Here is a 24,477-nt window from a genome sequence, read left to right on the forward strand (position 1 = left end):
CACCCTGTCTCCTACTGTCAAGCCAAATTTGATGTGATACCTTTGTTTTGCCTTTTTGGTCAAGGTGTAAGTGGTAGGCAAATCACAGCAAATCTATGTACTTTCATTGGACACCATGTATAGTGCAGCAATACAGTGAACTACCAGATTTGGCTCTCTGCTCAAATAGCCACTGCCAGAAAAAACAAGTAAGATCAAGTACAAGGATATTACCAGGCCAATGGCAACCAAGATGTCAAGTATGAAGTCAGAATCAATCCACAATCATTCCTCAAATATTTCATTGCCTGATTCAATCACTGGGCACGATTATCTTTTTTTTTTGATAAACATTCTGTGCAGCTGGACAATATTGGGCAATTGTAATGGAAAACAAAAATAAATCAATGTATATTGAAAATTTGAAGGACAGTAGCAAAATACAGAAACAATCTTCAACAAGGCATAACCTTATATTGTGTTACTTACATGAAAGCTGGTTTAAAATGGGCGAATCCATGTCCATCTTGTGGGGAAAGGCTCATGTGACCATTCTCTTGAGAGTGGTCCACTAAGTAAGTTGAAAAGACAACTTCTACAAAATGAACAGAGAAAGCACGTTTAATGATTATTCCACCAGAGATCAAACCTGAGCTACTGAATTTTTAAAATATTTTATACAGTGAATTATACATGTCCCAAAAATGCACCACTCGTGAATTAGTAGTTTTGGTCATGGGCAACAATGAAAAGGAAAGTTAAATTGCAAAGACCATGGAATTTTTAGCAAGCACATATGATCAACATTCCCGTGTAAAGACATTATTAAAAATTTACCATTTCAAACTTTATTACCATTTATACAACTCTACAGTGCTGCTTATTTCATTGTTACATAACTTCATTAAAAATGGATTATGCAAAAGAGTCCTTACCTGACAATCTCATTTCTTCCAAAACTTCCACACTTGCTGGGTACAACAAGGCAGTAATTGATTCTTTCCTAGATTCCCAAGCTGCCCTGAAGAGCACGGTGAATTGGTACGTACAGATGTAAAAGAAAGGACAATGTCCAGACTGAAGTTGTTCAAACAGTGAGCTTGAGGTCGACAACCTAAAATAGAATGTTACAAATTTTAATGTATGAAAACCTAAAACAAGTTTACAATAAGGTAAAAATGTGTATTCCTTTGATAAAAAGCAGTATCATTAATAGATTTAGAGAAATATCCACTGCTAAAACATCCCATATTCACAGACCGTTCATTCAATGTGTGCCATGTCATATGATGTGGGCAATCATGATCTTTAAATAACCATCATTGTTATTGGAAAATTTTCTATAGAAGTGACTTGCCGTTGCCTTCTTCTGGGCAGTGCCTTTACAAAACGGGTGACCCCAGCCATTATCGATACTCTTCAGAGATTGTCTGCCTGGTGTCAGTGACCGCATTACCAGAACTTGTGATATGCACCAGCTGCTCATATGACCGTCCACTACCTGCTCCCATGGGCTTCACGTGACCATGATCGGTGGGGTGGGGGGGGGGGGGGGGGCTAAACTGGTACTACACCTTGCCCAAGGGCGACCTGCAGGTTAGCAGAGGGAAGGAGCATTTTACACCTCCTTCTGTAAAGACGCATCTCCACTCTGCCACCCAATTCACAGATCAAATTCTGTTCAAAACCTCAATCATTATTGTCATGCTCACATAATTACTTAAGACAAGTAAAATACTTCTAATCTATGTACTCACTTTTAAGAACTTCACAGCTCATGTTCTCAGATTTTTTAAAAATTAATCAATTTAGTTATTTACTGTATTTGCACATTATTTTCACGTTGGCTGTTTGTCAGTATAGTTTTTCATTGATTCTGTTGTATTTCTCTGTTCCACTGTGAATGCCCGCAAGAAAATGAATCTCAGGGTTATATATGATGACATATACGTACTTTGATAATAAATTTACTTTGAACTAGAGTTTTAAGTGACACAAGATCATGGCTATATAGAACTGGTTGGATGAACCACTCTGTTATTGCAAACCCCTCACTTTTCTATCTTCTGTTACAGGCGCATTGGTCTGAAGGCCTGTCCTACTTTTATTCCTATCCAGACACTATTTCATGACAGTAGGCCATAATGATTTTGAGATGCTCGCCTTTACTATCTTACCAAGATTTGACACCAATGCTAATATCAGTAAGAATTGCCAAATGATTAAAAAATGCACTGAACACCAAGGCAGGAACTATTTTCACCAACAGATTACATCTAATGAAGGTTGATCTCCTCTTATTAAATGTAGATTCATTAAAGTCAATTGAGCCAAATTATTATAAAAGGAATATTTCCAGTTGCTACCAGATTGTGTATTTGACATATGCAAAGTATGAATTTCTACTGGTCAGATATATGGAAGTCAGAAGACATACAACTATTTTAATTTAATTTTCATTAAAATTGTTTCATTATTCCAGAAGAACAAACATTTCTAAAATCAAACATGACAATATCAAATGATAAGTTCTTTAATTGTTTACTCACAATAAACATTAGGGCCATTTGATGTTTTCCTTTGCATGATTTTTTTTTTGACCGGCTGTTAGTGACTTACCAGTCTTTCATTAGAATATTCTGTATCTTGTAATCTGGATTCCACTGTAAAGCATCATCAACTGATACACTGTTAACTCCTATTCTTGGAAAAAGATGCAGCCAGGGCAGCCTTGGGTACATCCAGTATCCCATACTCTGCTGGAAGGTGCACGTTATATTTGGGCTATCTTCAGGTTCCTGAATTAGTAAGCAAACAAGTTAATGATGGGTTGATGGGTGTAATCCTCGCGGTATTGCTAAATAAAGAAATAACAGAGATTAGCTATGGATAACAATAGATCAGTCTAAAATAAATATGCTAGGGCAGACACGAGGAAATCTGCAGATGCTGGAAATACAAACAACACACACAAAATGCTGGTAGAACACAGCAGGCTAGGCAGCATCTATAGGGAGAAGCGCTGTCGACGTTTCGGGCCGAGACCCTTTGTCAGGAAACGTCGACAGCGCTTCTCCCTTGTGGTGAACTACATATACCTGTCTGGACACGCCCCCCCCTGCTGACTGCTCCTGTGGCTCCTCCCACAGACCCCATGTAGTTCACCACATCCCTATAGATGCTGCCTAGCCTGCTGCGTCTTAGCTATGGATAACAATAGACCAGTCTAAACTAAATATGCTAGGGCAGACACGAGGAAATCTGCAGATGCTGGAAATTCAAACAACACACACAAAATGCTGGTGGAACACAGCAGGCTAGGCAGCATCTATAGGGAGAAGCGCTGTCGACGTTTCGGGCCGAGACCCTTCGTCTGCTGTGTTCTACCAGCATTTTGTGTGTATTGGTTGATGCTAGGGCAGTCTCCTTTCATTGTACTAGATTTGTAACATGACAAAAACACAACTAAAAATGACCATTTCATCAAACTTTACAGTGATGTTGCAATGCAGTGAGCGAGTAAAGCAATTTCCCTTTTTCTCAAGAAATCCACCATTTATATATTGGCTTGCTGCAAGGGCACAGGTTATTTTCCATTACTGTGCAAATTGAATTAACACTGATATTTGTTTCTCCAGAAGCAGTAAACAAAAAGCTCAAAGTCATTCACATTTTTATAAAACATTGTCGGATGTACCGATTTTCATTTTGCGTGCAATTTTCACTTAACTCTCTACCAATGAGATCTAACAAAATGTCGAACACGTAGGCTTCATTTCAACTTTGCTGGTCAGAAAAGAAGACACGAGATCTCTGTGGGTTATATCAATTGAGGTTTAGTAAACTGAAACCATCATTGTCTAATTCAAAGCAGTTCACATGGAGCAAAAAAAATCTTCATTAAAAAGAAAAAAACAACACATAGTAGATGAGAAATCTAATTGTCTTGAATTCACAAATTTAGATGAATTCAGTACTGTTTTATAGCAATGAATAAAAGAAATCAGATATTTGGATGTATTACCCAAAATAGCAAAGAATATCCTGTGCAGGCTTGCCACAGGACAAAATACAGTACTATAGCTATTGAAGAACTTTATTAAAGAAAAGAGGGGCAAGGAGCATTAGATATTGAAGTGTAATTATGTATTCTTTTATATCCTAATTTTAAATAAAAGAAATTAAATGGAATTATTTTAGAAATCAGAAAATAACACTTTAGAACAAGGTAAGCCTATCAATTCTTTTCAGAGCAAATAATTTTTATGCTTTTAATTGGCCAGAAAGGGCACAATTCCTTCTTTACAATGTAACAATTTTAATAATTTTTTTTATCCACCTCAGACCACCAGCCACAGACTGAATTTAGTGCCAAGGATAATGCTTCCCATTTTGGCCATTCAGGTTTCTGACAGGGTCTAAGAGGACAAGGCCTTGGAGTAAATTGCCCCAGGAGGGGTCGCTCCACAAGGATGTCAACTGCACAGCTCTCACTGGGAGTTGAAATTAGATTGTATCATTGATCTCCTTCAGCAATGAGATAAAACAAGGCTTTCAGAAGCTTGATTAAGGAACCGTACAGCAAACAGTGATGTTCCTGGTCTTTCAGCAGGCTACATTAACTAAATCATAAATAAGGAAATCTTGTCTTCCTTCCACAAATGGACAGGAAAATAGACTGGTGGCTGATCATCTCCTCTCTGCAGACTGAGCTTCATTTCGGTCAAATAAAACAGTATCACAATATCCCACTCCCCTAACCGGTGGCTTTTGAAACTATCAGTGCAATTTTCCAGATGAATGACGTTACTTAACAAAAAGCATGCAATGAGTTTTGCTAATTCAATCTGAAATGGCATTTGATCAGCAATAGTCTATTTAGGTTTATGCTTAATGTGCATTTCTTGTGACCTGGACAAGAAAATATTTTAAAATAAATCATAAAAATCCTTCTCATGGAAAAACAATAAATCATTTATAGACAAGATAACTGCAGGTATAAAAACCCTTGATACCTGAAATTTAGTGAAGAACACTACAAAAAGGAAAGACTCAATTTTATTATAAACTCAAGGAACCAATCAATAACCTTTCCCCAGAGTTTCTGTTTGTGTCTTTCTTTTCTGATCTTTCATAGTCCATTGTCTGATTGATAGCATCACATTGTTGAATTCCAAATGAGGCCATTTCTCATCCTAAGTCAACTCAAATCAAAGCTGGCATTAATTTGTAAAAGTTTCAATGAACCATACAAAAAAAAGTCATAAATTCTGCTCTTTTTTTCACACTGGGAAGTGTATTTAAAATTTGATGCAACACTGCTGGCTAAGAGGTCTGTCACTTTCAGAGCAATTCAAAATGATAAATGGAAACCTTCACAATGAAGCAGACTAATAGGCTTAAAATGACAGCCATTGCTCAGAATTATTAATTCATCTTTCAATAAGTGGAATTGAGTCTCACTCCAGTGACTTGAGCACAAAATCCATGCTGTTATTCTAATGTAGTGCAGTCTGATCGGCAGAAGTGCTTCAGAGGAACGTGGAGTTTCCTTGAAAATACTTCTATCCCTCAATCTCACATAAGAATTTCCCACAGATGGAACACCAAATATGTCATCACATCTCCCCATGTCGAACAGAGGATGCAAACTAATTGACAGCGTGCTTTGAGATATTGGAGCCATGAAAGGTGTCAGAGGAATGTAAATCTTTCTGTAAAGGCCAATCAGCTCCAGCCAATGTTTTTAAAAGTATATTCCTATCGGATACAAAATAGAGCTAGTAACATTATCTCTCAATTACATTTCAGAAGGCAATTTGTATTTCAAAAGATGAAAGAAATTTGAACATTAATCACAAAATCTTGCAGTATAGTTACTTCCACGCCACCTATCAAGTAACCCACCTGCCCCAATTACATTTTTGCCTTTACACCTTCACCACTCCACCATCATCCCTTCATTCCTGCAGTATTCCCACCGCTCATCTACACCAGGGCCAATATGACAAGCCAATTAACCTACTAACCAGAAACCAAAAGCACTCAGGGAAACCCCAAAGGGAGGATGTGAAAACTCCACAGACTGACCCCAAGGCCAAGATCAAAACGCTGGCCTCCTTAGCTTAAGGGGAGAAGTGGTAACTGTTGCATCACTGCAAACAGAACTATTTCCTTTCAGAACACAATAGGTTAATTTTATTGAATGGAAACAGAACAGAGTTAATAACTCTACCTGTGCAACCTCCACCACCACTCCCCAGACACTTAGTCACAGTTCTAAAATGTGATCCTGGTGGTTGACATGACTTACGGTTGGTAGATTCTGAATGACCGATTGATTCAAAGGGTTTCCTGATTAGAAGGTATTTCAAATTCAAGAGCTCACAACAAGACGCACTTCTTTTTCTTTGTAGTGCTCTTTTCTTATCTTAGTTTCGGGTTTAGTTATTTATCTAGCAATGCAGAGTGGAGTAGCCCCTTCTGGTCCTTCGAGCCACACTGCACTAGCAACCCCACAATTCTGATCGGCTCTATCCTAATCACGGGACAATTTACAATGACCAATTAACCTACCTGGTACATCTTTGGACTGCGGGTGCAAACTGGAGCAGTTGGAGAAAACCCACGCATTCCACAGAGACTCCTTACAGAACAGTGCCAGAATTGAACTTCGAACTCCGCAACGCCCCGGGCTGTAACAGCGTTGTACTAATCGCTATGCTACCACTGAAACCATTATACGTATACATTTTCCTTATAATGTACACTTTCCTAATAATAGGATTAAGCATTTGTTGATTAGGTCATTCTAAACAACCAACTTCCTTTTTGGGATGCAATTTTTATGTAAATATGTACTAATTAAATAATACTCATACAAACAAAAATATTGATCTAGGTTGACCACCTCGAATCCAGTAATCAGTAATCCGGTTCCAACGCTGCTTTGGACATGATTTTCACCAGCCTGCTTTGAAATTTCCTGCCTTGCCGTGCTGACCCATCGCCACTATTCTGGTGGCACCATTAGCAGAATCAGCTGTCGGCACGGTCTCTAAAAGAAGCAAGTCATTCCTCTGTGTTATTCTGCATTTATTTTTATAACCTGTTCTCTTCTAGCCCCAGTCACGTCTTTGTTGAATAAAGTGCTTCTTGTGTGTAAAGTGCAAACACCATACGTTATCTCTACAGTGGTGTGTCTGTGAAAAGCATATGTGACTTGTATAACATTGGCTCTTCCACAGTTAATAAAAGAAAGAAACAAAAAGAAAAGTTGCTCCAAGTCTTGCTGACAGTGAATCAAAAAAACAGATGTGCACAAGGAAAGCAATGAAAGATGTTCACAACTAGATGAAATTCTAATGTGGAAAGACATTAATGTATACTGTATATTTGAGGGAGTAGACAATTCAAAAGGCAGGATTAGAAAGGATTTTGTTCATTGCTACTATTGGCAAAATGCTCTCATTGCAATACTTAATAACTAAATAGCTTGGAAACAACAGTGAGCAGATTATTTTGATTCAGCCCATAATGAATAACCCATTTTTATTTATAAATCATCTCACCTGTTTAATGTGAACTTTTTCAGGTTTTACTGCAGTTCCATTAATGGATCCCACATTTGGTAACAAATTGCTACATACTTTTGCCCAGGATATAGGAGTAGGTGAGGTAATGAGGATCCTCGTCTTTATACTCCAGTCAGTGTAGCAGTCTGGGTAAATAGTGGGCTGCTCTTCACTACATTCACCAGATACCTAAGAGAGTAACATTTTAAAAATTAATCCTGGAATTTACCCAATCAAAAAGTATAGACAAATAGTACAGACATTTAATGCACCACCAATTAATTCCTGGGAATGTTTTACTTGCAGTTTCTGATGGCAGGCAGTTGTATATTTGCATAAAACTGTATTTTTATATTTTTACTGTTCAAATGATTCTGAAAATAATACTGAGTAAAAGGATCATTAGGTTGATACAGGTTTCCCCCGCTATCCGAAGGTAGAGCGTTCCGTTGAAACCGTTTGTAAGCTGAAATGTCAGAAATCGAAGAAGCAATTACCATTAATTTATATGGGAAAAATTTTTGAGCATTCCCAGACCCAAAAAATAACCTACCAAATCAAAGCAAATAACACATAAAACCTAAAATTACATCAACATATAATAAAAAATAATACGATATGATAAATATACAGCCTATTTACAGCCTAAGTAGAAATATTGTATGTACGGCGTAGTTTCACTTATTAGAATGGGGAAGACAGCGAGCCAAAATTCACCCAATTCATTCTTCAAGGGCCCAACATTGTTCTTAACTATCTTCTTTCTCTTCACATACCTAAAAAAGCTTTTGCTATCCTCCTTTATATTCCTGACTAGCTTGCGTTCGTACCTCATTTTTTCTCCCTGTATTGCCTTTTTAGTTAAGTTCTGTTGTTCCTTAAAAACTTCCCAATCATCTATCCTCCCACTCACCTTAGCTCTGTCATACTTCCTTTTTTTTAATGCTATGCAATCTCTGACTTCCTTTGTCAACCACTGTGGCCCCTTTCCCCCCTTTGAATCCTTCCTTCTCCGGGGGATGAACTGATTTTGCATCTTGTGCATTATTCCCAAGAATACCTGCCATTGCTGTTTCACTGTCTTTTCTGCTAGGATATCCGTCCAGTCAACTTTGGCCAGCTCCTCCCTCATAGCTCCATAGTTTCCCCTGTCCAACTGCAACACTGACACCTCCGAGCTGCCCTTATCCTTCTCAAATTGCAGATAAAAACTTATCATATTATGATCACTACCTCCTAATGGCTCCTTTACTTCAAGATCGCTTATCAAATCCTGTTCATTACATAACACTAAATCCAGAATAGCCTTGACCCTGGTCGGCTCTCGTACAAGCTGTTCCAAGAATGCATCCCGTAGGCACTCTACAAACTCCCTACCCTGGTGTCCAGCACCAACCTGATTCTCCCAGTTCACCTGCATGTTGAAATCCCCCATAACTACTGCGACATTACCTTTGCCACATGCCAATGTTAACTCCTTATTCAACTTGCATCCAATATCCATGCTACTGTTTGGTGGCCTACACACTTAATATTCTGGAACCGTGTAGTCCCCACCTGTCCTTTATTCTTCCTCTCGCTATCCTCTCTCACATTCTGGATCGCCGCCCCCTGCAAATTTAGTTTAACCCCCCCCCCCCCCCCCAAGAAGCACTAGTAAACTTTCCTGCAAGAATGTTAGTACCGTTCCAGTTCAGGTGTAAACCGTCCCTTCGGAACAGATCCCACCTTCCCTGGAACAAAGCCCAATTATCTAAAAATCTGAAGCCCTCCCTCCTGCACCATCCTCTCAGCCAATCCCCAGGTCCAGATGGTCTGCATCCCTGGGTACTAAAGGAGGTGGCTCTGGAAATTGCGGATGCATTGGTAATCATTTTCCAATGTTCCTTAGATTCAGGATCAGTTCCTGAGGATTGGAGAATGGCTAATGTTATCCCACTTTTTAAGAAAGGAGGGAGGGAGAAAACAGAGAACTATCGACCTGTCAGCCTGACATCGGTGGTGGGGAAGATGCTAGTGTCCATTATTAAAGATGTAATAGTGGCATATCTAGATAACAGTGATAGGATTGAGCCGAGCCAGCATGGATTTACCAAGGGTAAATCATGCTTGACTAATCTGTTGGAGTTTTTCGAGGATGTAACCAGGAAGTTAGACGGGGGAGATCCAGTGGATGTAGTGTACCTCGATTTTCAGAAGGCATTTGATAAGGTCCCACATAGGAGATTGGGGGGTAAAATCAGAGCTCATGGCATTGGGGGGGAAGATATTGACATGGATAGAAAACTGGTTGGCAGATAGAAAGCAAAGGGTAACGGTGAATGGGTGTTTCTCGGAATGGCAGGTGGTGACTAGTGGGGTGCCACAGGGCTCAGTATTGGGACCACAGCTGTTTACGATTTATGTCAACGATTTAGATGAAGGCATTGAGAATAACATCAGCAAATTTGCTGATGATACTAAGCTGGGTGGCAGTGTGACATGTGATGAGGATGTTAGGAGAATTCAGGGTGACTTGGATAGGCTGGGTGAGTGGGCAGATACTTGGCAGATGACGTTTAATGTGAATAAGTGTGAGGTTATCCACTTTGGGAGTAAGAACAGGAAGGCAGATTATTATCTGAACGGTGTAGAGTTAGTTAAGGGAGAAATACAAAGAGATCTAGGAGTCCTTGTTCATCAGTCACTGAAGGTGAATGAGCAAGTGCAGCAGGTAGTGAAGAAGGCTAATGGAATGTTGGCCTTTATTACAAAGGGAATTGAGTACAAGAGCAAGGAAATCCTCTTGCATTTGTACAGAGCCCTGGTGAGACCACACCTGGAGTATTGTGTACAGTTTTGGTCTCCAGGGTTAAGGAAGGACATCCTGGCTGTAGAGGAAGTGCAGCGTAGATTCACGAGGTTAATTCCTGGGATGTCTGGACTGTCTTACGCAGACAGGTTAGAGAGACTGGGCTTGTACACGCTGGAATTAAGGAGATTGAGAGGGGATCTGATTGAAACATATAAGATTATTAAGGGATTGGACAAGGTAGAGGCAGGAAATATGTTCCAGATGCTGGGAGAGTCCAGTACCAGAGGGCATGGTTTGAGAATAAGGGGTAGGTCATTCAGGACAGAGTTAAGGAAAAACCTCTTCTCCCAGAGAGTTGTGGGGGTCTGGAATGCACTGCCTCGGAAGGTAGTGGAGGCCAATTCTCTGGATGCTTTCAAGAAGGAGCTAGATAGGTATCTTATGGATAGGGGAATCAAGGGATACGGGGACAAGGCAGGAATCGGGTATTAATAGTAGATGATCAGCCATGAGCTCAAAATGGCGGTGCAGGCTCGAGGGGCCAAATGGTCTACTTTTGCACCTATTGTCTATTGTCTATAAAATAGATTTGGAGAGGAAAAAAAAAATTGGCACGTACACGCATGCATACACACCTGCCTGCACAAGGCTTCACGGTCATGGTAGTCTTTCTCGGGGTAAACACACATATAAAGCAGGTGTCTTTTTTTCGTTAAAGCAAAAATCCTCTTTGGTTAGCGAAAACATGTACTAATGTAGGTCTTTCGTAACAGCGAGCTCTCGTAAAGCAACGTTGAAAAAACGGGGGCCACCTGTAGTTACCATTTTTATTTATTTTTCTTCTGTTTATTGAGATATGCCACGGACTAAGCTCTTCCGGCCCTTCGAGCTGTGCCGCCAAGCAATCACTGATTTAACCCGAGCCTAATCACCGGACAATTTACAATGACCAATTAACCTCCCAATCAGTACATCTTTAGACTGCAGGAGGAAACCCACGCAGTCACGGGGAGAATGTACAAACCTTACGGACAATGGCTGGAATCTTCTTGTGTTCACATCAGCTAAACTTGTTAGGATAGTCTCTTAACAAATAAACGCCAATATAGAAATAATGAAGCTCACATAATAAGGTTAAAGGAAAACAACCAAGGAATCCTCACTTCCCATTTTTTGTGCTCATTCACGAATTCAGAGAGCATTCCATTGGCTCCCGAATGTACCGATTTTCCCAAACACAGCAACATAAATGCTGTAGAAGATACGGCTGGAACTTATTGTGCCAGGTTGGCTGACACCCCCTCCCCCCAATGATGGATTCCAGGATTTCTAGAACTTTGGCACCTTAAAGACATTGTAGTCCCTTGGGTAACACAGCCTCTTTTTAAGTCTGCCAAAAACCTCTTTATATCCTCTCACTGGAACTGAGCAGTGAAGAATGCTCAATCACTGTATTCACCCAGCTAGCTCCAAACCTTCACTCACAGTGCTAGCAGTATCAAGGATGCTCTGCAGGAAAGAGAACTTCCCTATGAGACGTCAGCTGAGCCAACAAAGGCAGCTACCAGGATACTATCTTCTTCCCCAGAATCATAGGCCTGTGAATCTTTAGGATCACGGTTTAGCATAAAAATATCTGGGCATCAAAATCTTTGTCAGGCAATTCACACGTAAAGATGAGCGCATATCAGATAATAGATGTCCCAGTATCACAGTGGGATGTAAAATCTTCTCATTTATTTTATACACAGCCCTTCACACTCTCATACGTCTCTGGTGTTTGGCATTGTACTTTATAACCTGCAATATTCAGCAGTGTTTTCACGTACCATTGCCATGGAGTGAAATTACCTTCTTTTCTCTGGTGGCCACCAAAAGCAGCCATCAGCAATACCAATCGCAGTATCTCAAGCTGGCTTTATAGATCATAGTAATTTTCAATTCTCTCTCCTAATGCTGCAAGCCTCGATACAGTGATAAATATTATTAAATTACATTACCAGCAGGGAATAAAAAGAAGTAAAGTTAATTCCAACAATTTTCAGTCCCTATCAAGAGATCAGCCCCAGTGAATTCTTCAAAGAAATAGGGATTCACATTTGCTGGCTGGAGCTGAGGTTCGGATTCCACTGTTGAACAACACCACACCTTTAACAAGGGCCGACAAGCAAATGAAACAGAATTCTATCCCACCCACTCCTCGTATAAAGTCAATTTTGAAAAAGTAATGGTCAGGCCTGAAGACCGAATTATGTAAATTTCATTAGAGTTAAGCACAATTCCATAATGATAGCCACATACACACAGTACACGTACTATACACACTACTCGTGCACATCCTTTTGACATGATGGCTCAATAACCTCAAGCTTCAGCACCTACGTATATACCAAAGTGTTTCATTCTGATTACATTTTCCACATAACTTGGATTATATCACACCTTTAACACAGAAAGTGTTCCAAGGTGCATCTGAAAAACCAATGAATCTTTAATTGCCATCTCGCTTTAGAGAAGCAATGGCCATCAGCAAGTTATTCAGCCTCCTATGCTCCTCTGCATCTCTTTAGGTTCTGAGCTTTCTGTTAGAAAGCATTTGCAGAATTTGTTTCTTTTCCCCATGAGGAATGAAAGAGCTTTCAATCCAGGAAATCCTTAAATTATCTGTGAATTAGCTCCTGTTATCTTCTGATCATTCTCACAGAACCAGTCTCGGCTCTTCTTAAAAGAGAAGCCAAATGTCTCTTATGCAGGAACTAGTTTTGGCAGAACTCAAGGCAGCTTATAAGCTATGAACACTTTGTGGCACTTGTAGGCTGAAAGTTGACACATTGTCTGTGAGGCACTGGCTGAGAGGAGCTACTTCTGTAAGGTCCTTGATAACTTTGGCACCATCTTCTTGCAGCTTTCGTTCTGTACTGTCCAGGGGCCAGATTGACGAAGAGTACTGAGTGGATTTCACACCACAGGGAATATAGAAATAATACCAGGAGTGCTACTCAGCAAAACTTTACAAATTCAGAATCAGAATCAGGTTTATTATCACCAGCATGTGACGTGAAATTTGTTAACTTAGCAGTAGCAGTTCAATGCAATAGTAATCTAGCAGAGAGAGAGAAAAAGATAATAAATAAAATAAGACATAATAAATAAACAAGTAAATCAATTATATATATTGAATAGATTTTTTTAAATGTGCAATACAGAAATACTGTATATTAAAAAAGGGTAAGGCATTGTCCAAAGCTTTAGTGTTCATTTAGGAATAAGAGGGTAGAGGGGAAGAAACTGTTCCTGAATCGCTGAGTGTGTGCCTTCAGGCTTCTGTATCTCCTACCTGATGGTAAATAGTAAGAAAAGGGCATTCCCTGGATGCTGGAGGTCTTTAATAATGGATGCTGCCTTTCTGAGACACCGCTCCCTAAAGATGTCCTGGGTACTTTGTAGGCTAGTGCCCCAAGATGGAGCTCACTAGATTATACAACCTTCTGCAGCTTCTTTCGGTCCTGTGCAGTAGCCCCTCCATACCAGACTGTGATGCAGCCTGTCAGAATGCTCTCCACGGTACAACTAAAGAAGTTTTTGAGAGTATTTGGTTGCATGCCAAATCTCTTCAAACTCATAATGAAGTACAGCAGTTGTCTTGCCTTCTTTATAACTACATCGATATGTTGGGACCAGGTTAGACCCTCAAGATCGACACCCAGAACTTGAAGCTGCTCACTCTCTCCACTTCTGATCCTCTATGAGGATTAGTATGTGTTCCTTTGTCTTAAGCACAATCAGCTCTTTCGTCTTACTGATGTTGAGTGCTAGGTTGTTGCTGCGGCACCATTCCACTAGTTGGCATATCTCAATCCTGTATGCCCTCTTGTCACCATCTGAGATTCTACCAACAATAGTTGTATCATCAGCAAATTTATAGATGGTATTTGAGCTATGCCTATCCCCACAATCATGTGTATTTAGAGAGTAGAGCAGCGGGCTAAGCACACACTCCTGAGGTGCGCCAGTGTTGATTATCAGCGAGGAGGATATGTTATCACCAATCCGCACAGACTGTGCCAGTTAGGAAGTCGAGGATCCAATTGCAGAGGGAGGTACAGAGGCCCAGGTTCTGCAACTTCTCATTCAGGATTGTGAGAATGATGGTATTAAATGCTAAGCTATAGTCGATGAACAGCATCCTGATGTAGGAGTTTGTGTTGTCCAGGTGGTCTAAAGCCGTGTGGAAAGTCATTGAGATTGTGTCTGCCATTGACCTATTGTGACGATAGGCAAATTGCAATGGGTCCAGGTCCTTGCTGAGGCAGGAGTTCAGTCTAGTCATGACCAATCTCTCACTGTCGATGTGAGTGCTACAGGGCGATAGTCATTAAGACAGCCCACGTTATTCTTCTTAGGCATTGGTATAATTGTTGCCTTTTTGAAGCAAGTGGGAACTTCTGCCTGTAGCAGTGAGAGGTTGAAAATGTCCTTGAATACCCCCACTAGTTGGTTACATATATTGGAATTCATAAATGAATTCCACTGTCAGTGTCCCCTCCAAGACCAACATCCCCAGGTTCGAGGTTCTACATACAGTCAGTGTTATAGTTTGGTCATCGACAAAACTGGAAACAGTCTGTTCCACCAAGATCTGGCTTTTTTAAAAGTTTTTTTGAATTTTCAAATAGGTTACAGAAAGAAAAAAAAATTGTCAACCCTTCCCCCTCCCCTTAACTCCTCCCCCCAAACATATCCCTATAAAAAAAAGAGAAGAAAAAAGAAAGAAAGAAAGAATGCCTGGATATCGGAAGATCCCCACATGCTCCATGGAGTTCATAATAGCTTTAATATGTATATTTAATTCTTTCCCCAGATAACCAATAATTTTATCTTCTGAGCACCTATATATTTAATACTATCTTTTTTAAATAAGGGCGCCAAATTTTCAGAAATATTTCATATTTATCTCTTAAATTTTAATCTCTTAATTTTTTCAAGTGGAATGCAGCTAAAAATTTCATTCTTCCAACGATCTATACTTAAGTATGAATCTGATTTCCAAGTAACTGCAATAGCCTTTTTGGCTACTGCCAATGCAATTTTTATGAATTCTTTCTGATATTTATTCAATTTGGATTTCGATTTTATCCTTTCAATATCGCCTAGTAAAAATAATGTGGAAGTTGTATTCCAATAATTTGTTCCAGTAAAACTCTTAAATTTGTCCAAAAAGGTTGAATTTTAAAACAAGACCAAGTAGAGTGTAAAAAAGTACCAATTTCTTGATTACATGGAAAACATTGATCAGATAAATTTGAGTTTAATCTATTTATTTTTTGTGGTGTAATATATATTTGATGTAAAAAGTTATATTGTACTAATTTTAGTCGAACATTTATTGTATTTGTCATACTGTCAAGACATAATCTTGACCAACTTGTTTCTTCAATTTTAATATTCAAATCACTTTCCCATTTTTGTCTTGACTTGTGAATTCCTTGTTTAATTGCCTGTTTTTGAATCAAATTATACATACCAGAAATAATTTTTTTAATTTTTCCTTTATGAATTAAAGTTTCTATTTCATTAGGTTTCGGCAATAACATTGTTTGACCCAGTTTATCTCTTAAATAAGCCCTTAATTGGAAATAACAGAAAAGAGTGTTATTTGATATTTTATATTTATTCTTTAATTGGTCAAATGACATTAATATACCTCCTTCAAAACAGTCTCCTATATATCTAATCCCTTTGTGAAACCAGTTATATAAAAGTTGATTATCCATTGTAAAAGGGATAAGTTTATTTTGAATTAAAGGTCTCTTTGCTAATAAAGATTTCTTTATCTCATCATCAACATTTATCTTATTCCATAAATCAATCAAATGTTTTAGTATAGGAGATTCTTTCTTTTCCCGTATCCATTTAGATTCCCATTTATATATAAAATCTTCTGGTATATTTTCTCCTATTTTATCTAATTCTATTCTAATCCATGCCGGTTTATCTTCATCAAAAAAAGATGTAATAAATCTAAGTTGATTTGCTTTGTAATAATTCTTAAAATTTGGTAATTGTAACCCTCCTAGGTCAAATTTCCATGTCAATTTTTCCAACGATATTCTTGACACCTTACCTTTCCAAAGGAATTTCCTCACACATTTATTTAACTCTTGAAAAAACTTCTGCGGTAATTGTATTGGTAGTGTTTGGAATAAATATTGTAATCTAGGGAATATATTCATTTTTACAGCATTGACTCTACCTATTAATGTTATTGGTAACATCATCTATTTATCAAGATCCTCTTGAATTTTTTTCAATAATGGCAAATAATTTAGTTTATATAAATTCTTTATATCATTATCAACTCTTATACCTAAATACTTTATACCATTTATCGGCCATCTAAATTGAGTTATTAATCGACATTGACTATAATCTCCTTTAGTAAGGGGTAAAATTTCACTTTTATCCCAATTTATTTTATACCCTGATATTTTCCCATATTCTTCCAATCTAGAAGATAATTTATGCAACAAATGCAATGGGTTAGTTAGATAAATCAGAACATCAGCAAATAAGTTAATCTTATATTCCTCCTGATTAACTCTGAAACCCATAATATCTGAGTCAGTTCTAATTAATTCAGCTAATGGTTCTATCGCCAACACAAGTAAAGCAGGTGATAATGGACAACCTTGTCTAGTTGACCTTGTTAACTGAAATGATGTTGAAATTTGGCCATTTGTCACCACTTTAGCTTTGGGGTTAGTATTTAAGGTTTTAATCCATTTTATAAAAGATACTCCTAATCCATATTTTTCCAATACCTTAAATAAAAAATCCCATTCCAATCTATCAAATGCTTTTTCTGCATCCAAAGCAACTGCCACACTCATTTCTTCCCTCTTTTGTGCCAAATGAATTATGCTAAGTAACCGAGTTACATTATCTGCTGATTTTCTATTTTTAATAAATCCTGTTTGGTCCATGTGTATTAATTTTGGTAAGTATTTAGATAATCTATTAGATAAAATCTTTGCTATTATTTTATAGTCTGTGTTCAACAAAGAAATAGGTCTATATGTTGTTGGCTTTAAAAGATCTCTTTTTTTGGCAATACTATTAAAATAGCTGTCGGAAAAGATTCTGGAAGTTTATGCGTTCTTTCCGCTTGATGTATTAGCTCCATAAAAGGAAGAATTAATAAATCTTTAAACTTTTTGTAAAATTCAGGCGGAAAACCATCTTCTCCTGGAGATTTATTACTCTGAAGTGATCCTAGAGCTTCTTCGACCTCTTTTAATGTAAAAGGCACATCTAATCCCTTCTGTTCTTCTGAATTCAATTTTGGGAGAGTTATTTGTGATAAAAACCTTTCTATCTCAACAATATCATTTTGTGATTCTGATTGATACAGTTCAGAATTTAAAAATTTAAAAGTTTCATTGATTTCTAAAGGTTTATAAGTAATTTTATTTACACTTGTTCTAATTGCATTTATCGTTTTGGAAGCCTGGTCTGTTTTTAACTGCCAAGCAAGAATCTTGTGTGATCTTTCACCTAGTTCATAATATCTCTGTTTAGTTCTCATAATTGCTTTTTCTGTTCGGTATGTCTGAAGTGTATTATATTGTAGCTTCTTATTAACAAGTTGTCTTTGTTTTTCTTCTGTCATATATCTTTGAGATTCTTTTTCTAATTTTGTAATCTCTTTTTCCAATTGATCTATTTCTACCATATATTCCTTTTTAATTTTAGAAGTATAACTTATTATCTGGCCTCTCAAATATGCCTTCATCACTTCCCATAATATAAATTTATCATCAACTGAATGCGAGTTTATATCTAAAAAAAAACCTGAATCTGTTTTTTCATAAAATCACAAAAATCTTGAAGTTTTAATAATATTGAATTAAATCTCCATCTGTAAATCGATTCCTCCTTATCCATCATTATTATTGTCATTATCAAGGGGGAATGATCTGACAATAATCTTGCTTTATATTCCATATTTTTCACTCTGTCTTGAATATTCGCTGATAGTAGGGAAAAAATCTATCATTGAATAAGTTTTATGGCTATTTGAATAAAATGAATAATCTTTCTCTTGGGTTAATTCTTCTCCATCTTTCATCAATGATAAAGTTAATTTTGCTACTTTTGGTTTTGTAACAACCTTTGCTGACCTATCTAAAACTGGGTCTAGACAAAAGTTAAAGTCTCCACCTATTAATATTTTATCGTGTGCGTCAGCCAAATTCAAAAAAGCCTCTTGTATAAATTTTACATTGTTTTCATTTGGTGCATAAATATTCATAAGAGTCCATAGTTCTGAAAAGATTTGACAATGTATAATTACATATCTTCCCGCAGAATCAATTAATACATTTTGTATTTTAATTGGTAAAGTTTTGTTGACCAAAATTGCAACTCCCCTCACTTTTGAATTAAATATAGCTGCTATAACATTTCAGACCCAGTCTCTCTTTAATTTCTGATGTTCTATCTCTGTTAAATGTGTTTCTTGTATAAAAGCTATATCTATTTTCATTTTCTTAATGTATGTTAAAATTCTTTTTCTTTTCACCGGTCCATTAAGCCCATTAACATTAAAACTTTAAAAATTCAGTAAATTAGTCATTATTTTTAACGGTGTTACTCCAGTCTATAATAATACATAATATTTCAACTCTCATAGTACCTTGGGGAATTATTTTAAAATTCTCCATGTTGCTATGTGTGTCCCCTCCGATCATCCAGGCAAAGAAAGAAAGATAAAAGAAAAATAGATTATAAAGTAAAAAAAAACAAAAACCCCCCTGCTAATGTTGTGAATGAAAACAAACACAACATTACCCCCCTCCGTTGTGTGGGCCATGGCAAACGCCATGATTACACACGTGAATCCCGTAGCAATCGATCCGAAGCTCCCCCGTAACATGAAAAAAGTATATATAAGAGAAGAAAAAATAATATCACTACTCTCGATTAATATTTCTCAAATTTTTACCTTTCTCCCCCTGTATCATATAATTAAAAGTATATTTAAATATTCTTCTATCCTTAATATCCATCAATTCACTTCACTGTCCCCGTCTTCATCTTTAATCTGTTTCACTTTTAAATCTTTACTGTGTCTAGCAAATATTTGGGAGTTCTTGTGCAAACTCCTCTGCGTCCCGATGATCAGTAAAAAATCTTCTTTTCCATCATCCAAAAAAATTATCAGTGTTGCCGGGTGGCGCAATATAAATTTATAACCCTTTTCTCATAAAACTTTTTTCGCTGGATTAAATTCCTTCTTTCTCTTCAAAAGGTCATAACTTATAGCAGGATAGAAAAGAATTGCTTTCCCTTCTATCATCAATGGCTCATTTCTCTTTCTGGCACATTGGGCAGCCGCCTTCAGGATCTTTTCTTTATCTTGATATCTTAAGCATTTTATCAAGATTGGTCATGGGTATTGATCAGGTTGAGGTTTTGGTCTTAAGGCTCTGTGGACCCTTTCGATTTCAATCAATTGGGTTCCTTCTTCCATTTCCAAATTTTCCTGGATCCATTTTTGAAAAAATTTTATTGGATCCTCTCCCTCTATCCCTTCTTTAAGACCAACAATTTTAATATTATTTCGTCTACTAAAATTTTTAAGCATGTCTATTTTTTCCAACAGTCGTTTTCTTTCTGATGTCCAGGCAAGAATATTATCTTCCATTTTATTCACTCTATCAATAGTGTCTCCCATTATTTCTTCCAGCTTTTTAACTTTCTTGTCCATTTTCTCCTGTTTTTTCACCATTTTATCAAACAGTCTTCATATTTTTAATATCTTCTTTTATTATTTTTAATGTTTTTAATTCTTTTAATTCATGCATTATTTGCGCCAAAGCTTCTCTTATATCTCCAGAATATCTTCCACCTCCAACCTCTTCCTGTTGTTCTTCTTTTACCTCCTCATCTTCATCTGTATGTTCCAGAGAATCCGAATGCACCTCGGGTTCATTTTCAATTCCACTTCCAATCGTAGCTGGGATTTGTAGTTCAAATTGCTCATGTTTGCGCATGCCCTTTCCTTCGCGCACGCGCAGTTCCTGTTGTTTCTTCTTGGAGACTGTTGATGTTGCCGCCGATTCCTGTTCTGTATCGCCGGAGGTGAGATGCACTTGAGTCCGAGGCTTCTTCATGGCGGCTGGCCCAGTTTGTACTGTCTTCAAAGTAGTAGTTTTCTTCTTTGTCTGTTAGAAGGCATATCTAAGGAAAACCCTGAGTAGTTTTAGATGTAGTTTTTAGAAAATATTTACTAACTTTTCTTCACTTAAACATTAATTTATTAGTTTTTTACGGGAGAGCTGGATTTCCACGTCTCGATCCTACATCATCACGTGACTCCCCCCCCCCCCCCCCCAAGATTTGTAACAGAAAGAGTTTATCACATGAACCAAGGTAAAGATTCAAAGACATACTCCAAACCATCTTGGTGAAATGTAACATTCTCATTCAATCTCAATGCCCTCTTAAGACCAGAACTAGGGGAAAATGATCTCAAGAGTTGGGAGAATAGATTTAGGACAGAGATGAGGAGAAACTGGTTCTCTCAGAGAGTAGTGAACCTGTGGAATTCTGTTCGGGAAGCAATAGAGGTTTTGTCATTAAATCTATTTAATACACATTTAGATTGCTTTTACACAGCAGGGGAATTAAAGGTAATGGGGATACAGCAGTTAAGGTATACCTGGGTCCAATATCAGATCAGCCATGATCTTATTGAAGGGTGGAACAGTCTAACTGGCCAGATGGCCTACTCCTGCATCTACTTCTTATGGGGCTATGACCACTCAAAGTGGAGAAGGAGCACTGAAAGCAATATTAAGAACCTAGTGACTCAGAATTCCTTCTTGGGCTTCCAGCTGGGTCCAAGAGTTTCATTGAAATCGATGTTTCAATGAGAAACTCTGCCATCTTCATCAGGGATGATGCCTAGGCACGTCTAGTCTGGTGGTATATATATCCTATCATCCGTCCCTCCTGATTGGTTAGTTCTCAACCAATCAGGTGGTCCCAATCCATTGGCGTGGCACAGTAGTTTTATGCCGTCTAAGTCAATCCCGTGGTCATTGCGAATGCAATGTTCTGCTACCACCAATTTCTCAGGGTATCCCAAACAGATATACCTCCTATGCTCCTTGATGCAAGTTAATTCTACATATTCCTTGATCCACCTGGAAAAGGAAGCCACTGAGATAAGACTAGAATATAAGAATTATCACAAAGATGAAGGTCTCACTCTAATTAAGAACTGGAATACAATTTTAAACACAGTGGGACAGCAGAAACCTGATTGGTTGAGAACCAACCAATCAAGAGGGATGAACAATGGGAGCTGATTGCATATACCATCGGACTTGACATGCCTAGGCATCACCCTGATGAAGATGGAAGATTTGTCATCAATACATCGGTTAAAATTGACACTTATACCCAGCTGGAAGCCCAAAAAGAGCTTATGTCATATACCCTGGAAAGCATTAGATCTCTTTTTGGAAAAAAAAACTTAATATCTACCAATCAAGAAAATAATGAAGTTCTTAGTAAGCTGTGAAAGGAGCACATGACCTCATAACCTGGCCTATCCTATCTGCAGCAAAGTTTATGGTTCCCACATTGGCATCCCTAGTCCCTTCAAAAACCAGAGAAGAAATAAATGATCCTCAATTCTGTGGTATCACTTAAAAGCAAATATATTAGATAGCATGTTAAAGTTCAGGTTATTCTGTTTCTGTTTCAGATATGTCTGCCATAATTAGAGGATTTTTTTTGTTATTTTGGATCTTAATATATTACATTCTAACTCTTACCACCATGGCATGATCTGATATAATGATACGACAGTTTCACTATTGCTCCTCACAGAACAGATGTATATTTAGACCATAAGACATAGGAGCAGAATTAGGCCATTCAGCCCATCTTGTCTGCTCTGCCATTCCATCATGGCTGATCCCGGATCCCACTCAACCTCGTACACCTGCCTTCTTGCCATATCCTTTGACGCTCTGACCAATCAGGAAACAATCAACATCCTCCTTAAATATATGCACGGACTTGGCCACCACCACAGAGCATTCCACAGATTCACTACTCTCTGGCTAAAAAATTCCCTCCTTGCTTCTGTTCTAAAAGGTCATCCCTCAATTTAGAGATTGTAACCTCTAGTTCTGGATACCCCACCACAGGAAACATCCTCTCCACATCCACCCTATCTAGTCCTTTCAACATTCGGTAGGTTTCAATGAGATCTTCCCGTATTCTTCTAAATTCAACTGAGTTCAGACCCAAAGCTGCCAATCGTCTCTCACATGTTCACCTCTTCATCTCCAGAATCATCCTCATGAACCTCCTCTGGACTCTCTCCAATGACAATGACAACACATCCTTTCTGAGATATGGGGCCCAAAACTGTTGACAATACTCCAAGTGCGGCCTGACCAGTGTCTTATAAAGGCTCAGCATTATCTCCTTGCTTTTATATTCTATTCCCCTTGAAATAAATGGCAACATTGCATTTGCCTTCTTTACCACAGACTCATTCTGTAAATTAACCTTCTGGGAGTCCTGCATGAGGACTTCTAAGTACATCTGTACCTCTGATGTTTGAACCTTCTCCCCATTTAGATAATAGTCCACACTACTGCTCCTTTTACCAAAATACATACATTATCATACATTTTCCAACACTGTATTCCATCTGCCACTTTTTTGCCCATTCTTCTACTTTGTCTAAGTCCTGCTGAAATTGCTTTGCTTCCTTAGCAATACCTTCCCTCCACCTATCTTTGCATTATCTGCAATCCTTGCCACAGAGCCATTATCTAAATCATTGACAAACAATGTGAAAAGCAGTGGTCCCAATACTGACCTCTGAGGAACACCAGTAGTCACCTGCAGCCAAACAGAAAAGACCCCTTTTATTCCCACTCACTGCCTCCTGCTTCTCAGCCATTCCGCTATCCATGCCAGTATTTTTCCTGTAACGCCATAGGATTTTATCTCGTTAAGCAGACTCATGTATGGCACCTTATCAACGCCTTCTGAAAATCCAAGTAAATGGCATCCACTGCCTCGCCTTTGTCCACCCTGCTTCCTCAAAGATCTCTAACAGATTTGTCAGGCAAAATATCCCTTTTCAGAAACCGTGCTGACTCAGACTTATTTTATCATTAGTCTCCAAGTACCCAAACACCTCATCCTTAATAATAGACTCCAACACTTTCCCAACCACTGAGGTTAGGCTAACTGGTCTATAATTTCCTTTCTTTTGCGTTCCTCCCTTCTTAAAGAGTGGAGTGACATTTGCAATCTTCCAGTCCTCCAGGACAATGCCAGAATGAAGTGATTCTTAAAAGATCATGACCAATGCGTCCATTATTTCAGCAACCTCTCTCGGGACTCTGGGGTGTAGTCCATCTGGCCCAGGTGACTTATCCACCTTAAGACCTTTGAGTTTGCCTAGCACTTTTTCCCTTTGTAATAGCAATGGCACTCACTCCTGCTCCCTGACACTCACGGACCTCTGGCACACTGCTAGTGTCTTCTACAGTGAAGACAGATGCAAAGCACCCATTAAGTTCATCTGCCATTTCTTTGTCCCCCATTACTACCTCACTAGTATCATTTTCTCGTGGTCCAAAATCAACTCTCACCTCCCTTTAACTTTTCATATAACTGAAAAAACTTTTGGTATCCTGATTTATATTATTGGCTAGTCTGTCCTCATATTTCATCTTCTCCCTTCTTATAGCTTTTTTAGATGCCTTTTGTTGGATTTTAAAAGCTTCCCAATCATCCGACTTCCCACTCACTTTCACTACCTTATATGCCCTTTCCTTGGCTTTTATGCAGTCCTTCATTTCCTTTGTCAGCCATGGTTGCCTACCCCTGCCATTTGAGAACTTCTTCCTCTGTGGGACACACCTTTCCTGCGCCTTGTAAGCCACTCATAGAAACGTCAGCCATCTCTGCTCTGCCATCATCTCCTCCAGTATGCTTCTCCATTTAACATTTCTTCCCGTCCTCTCATTACCCTCATCTCATAAACACTTGGACATCAAATCATTTTTCCAGTTGTTTGCTATTTTGGTG

General features: G+C 38.2%; 1 protein-coding gene across 1 annotated transcript in view; it reads right to left on the bottom strand.

Moving 5' to 3' along the window:
- Nucleotides 1–24,477, bottom strand: part of LOC140733621 (protein downstream neighbor of Son-like) — a 51,482-nt gene that overhangs the window by 13,381 nt on the left and 13,624 nt on the right. Inside the window, exons 3-6 of the mRNA XM_073057200.1 lie at nt 7,551–7,742; nt 2,599–2,777; nt 915–1,093; nt 469–574 (exon numbers count right to left, since the gene is read on the bottom strand). Coding sequence (XP_072913301.1) covers nt 469–574; nt 915–1,093; nt 2,599–2,777; nt 7,551–7,742 — 656 coding nt within the window. The remainder of the gene's footprint in view (nt 1–468; nt 575–914; nt 1,094–2,598; nt 2,778–7,550; nt 7,743–24,477) is intronic.

Source organism: Hemitrygon akajei, chromosome 9 (assembly GCF_048418815.1).
Source record: "Hemitrygon akajei chromosome 9, sHemAka1.3, whole genome shotgun sequence".
Lineage (NCBI taxonomy): Eukaryota > Metazoa > Chordata > Chondrichthyes > Myliobatiformes > Dasyatidae > Hemitrygon > Hemitrygon akajei.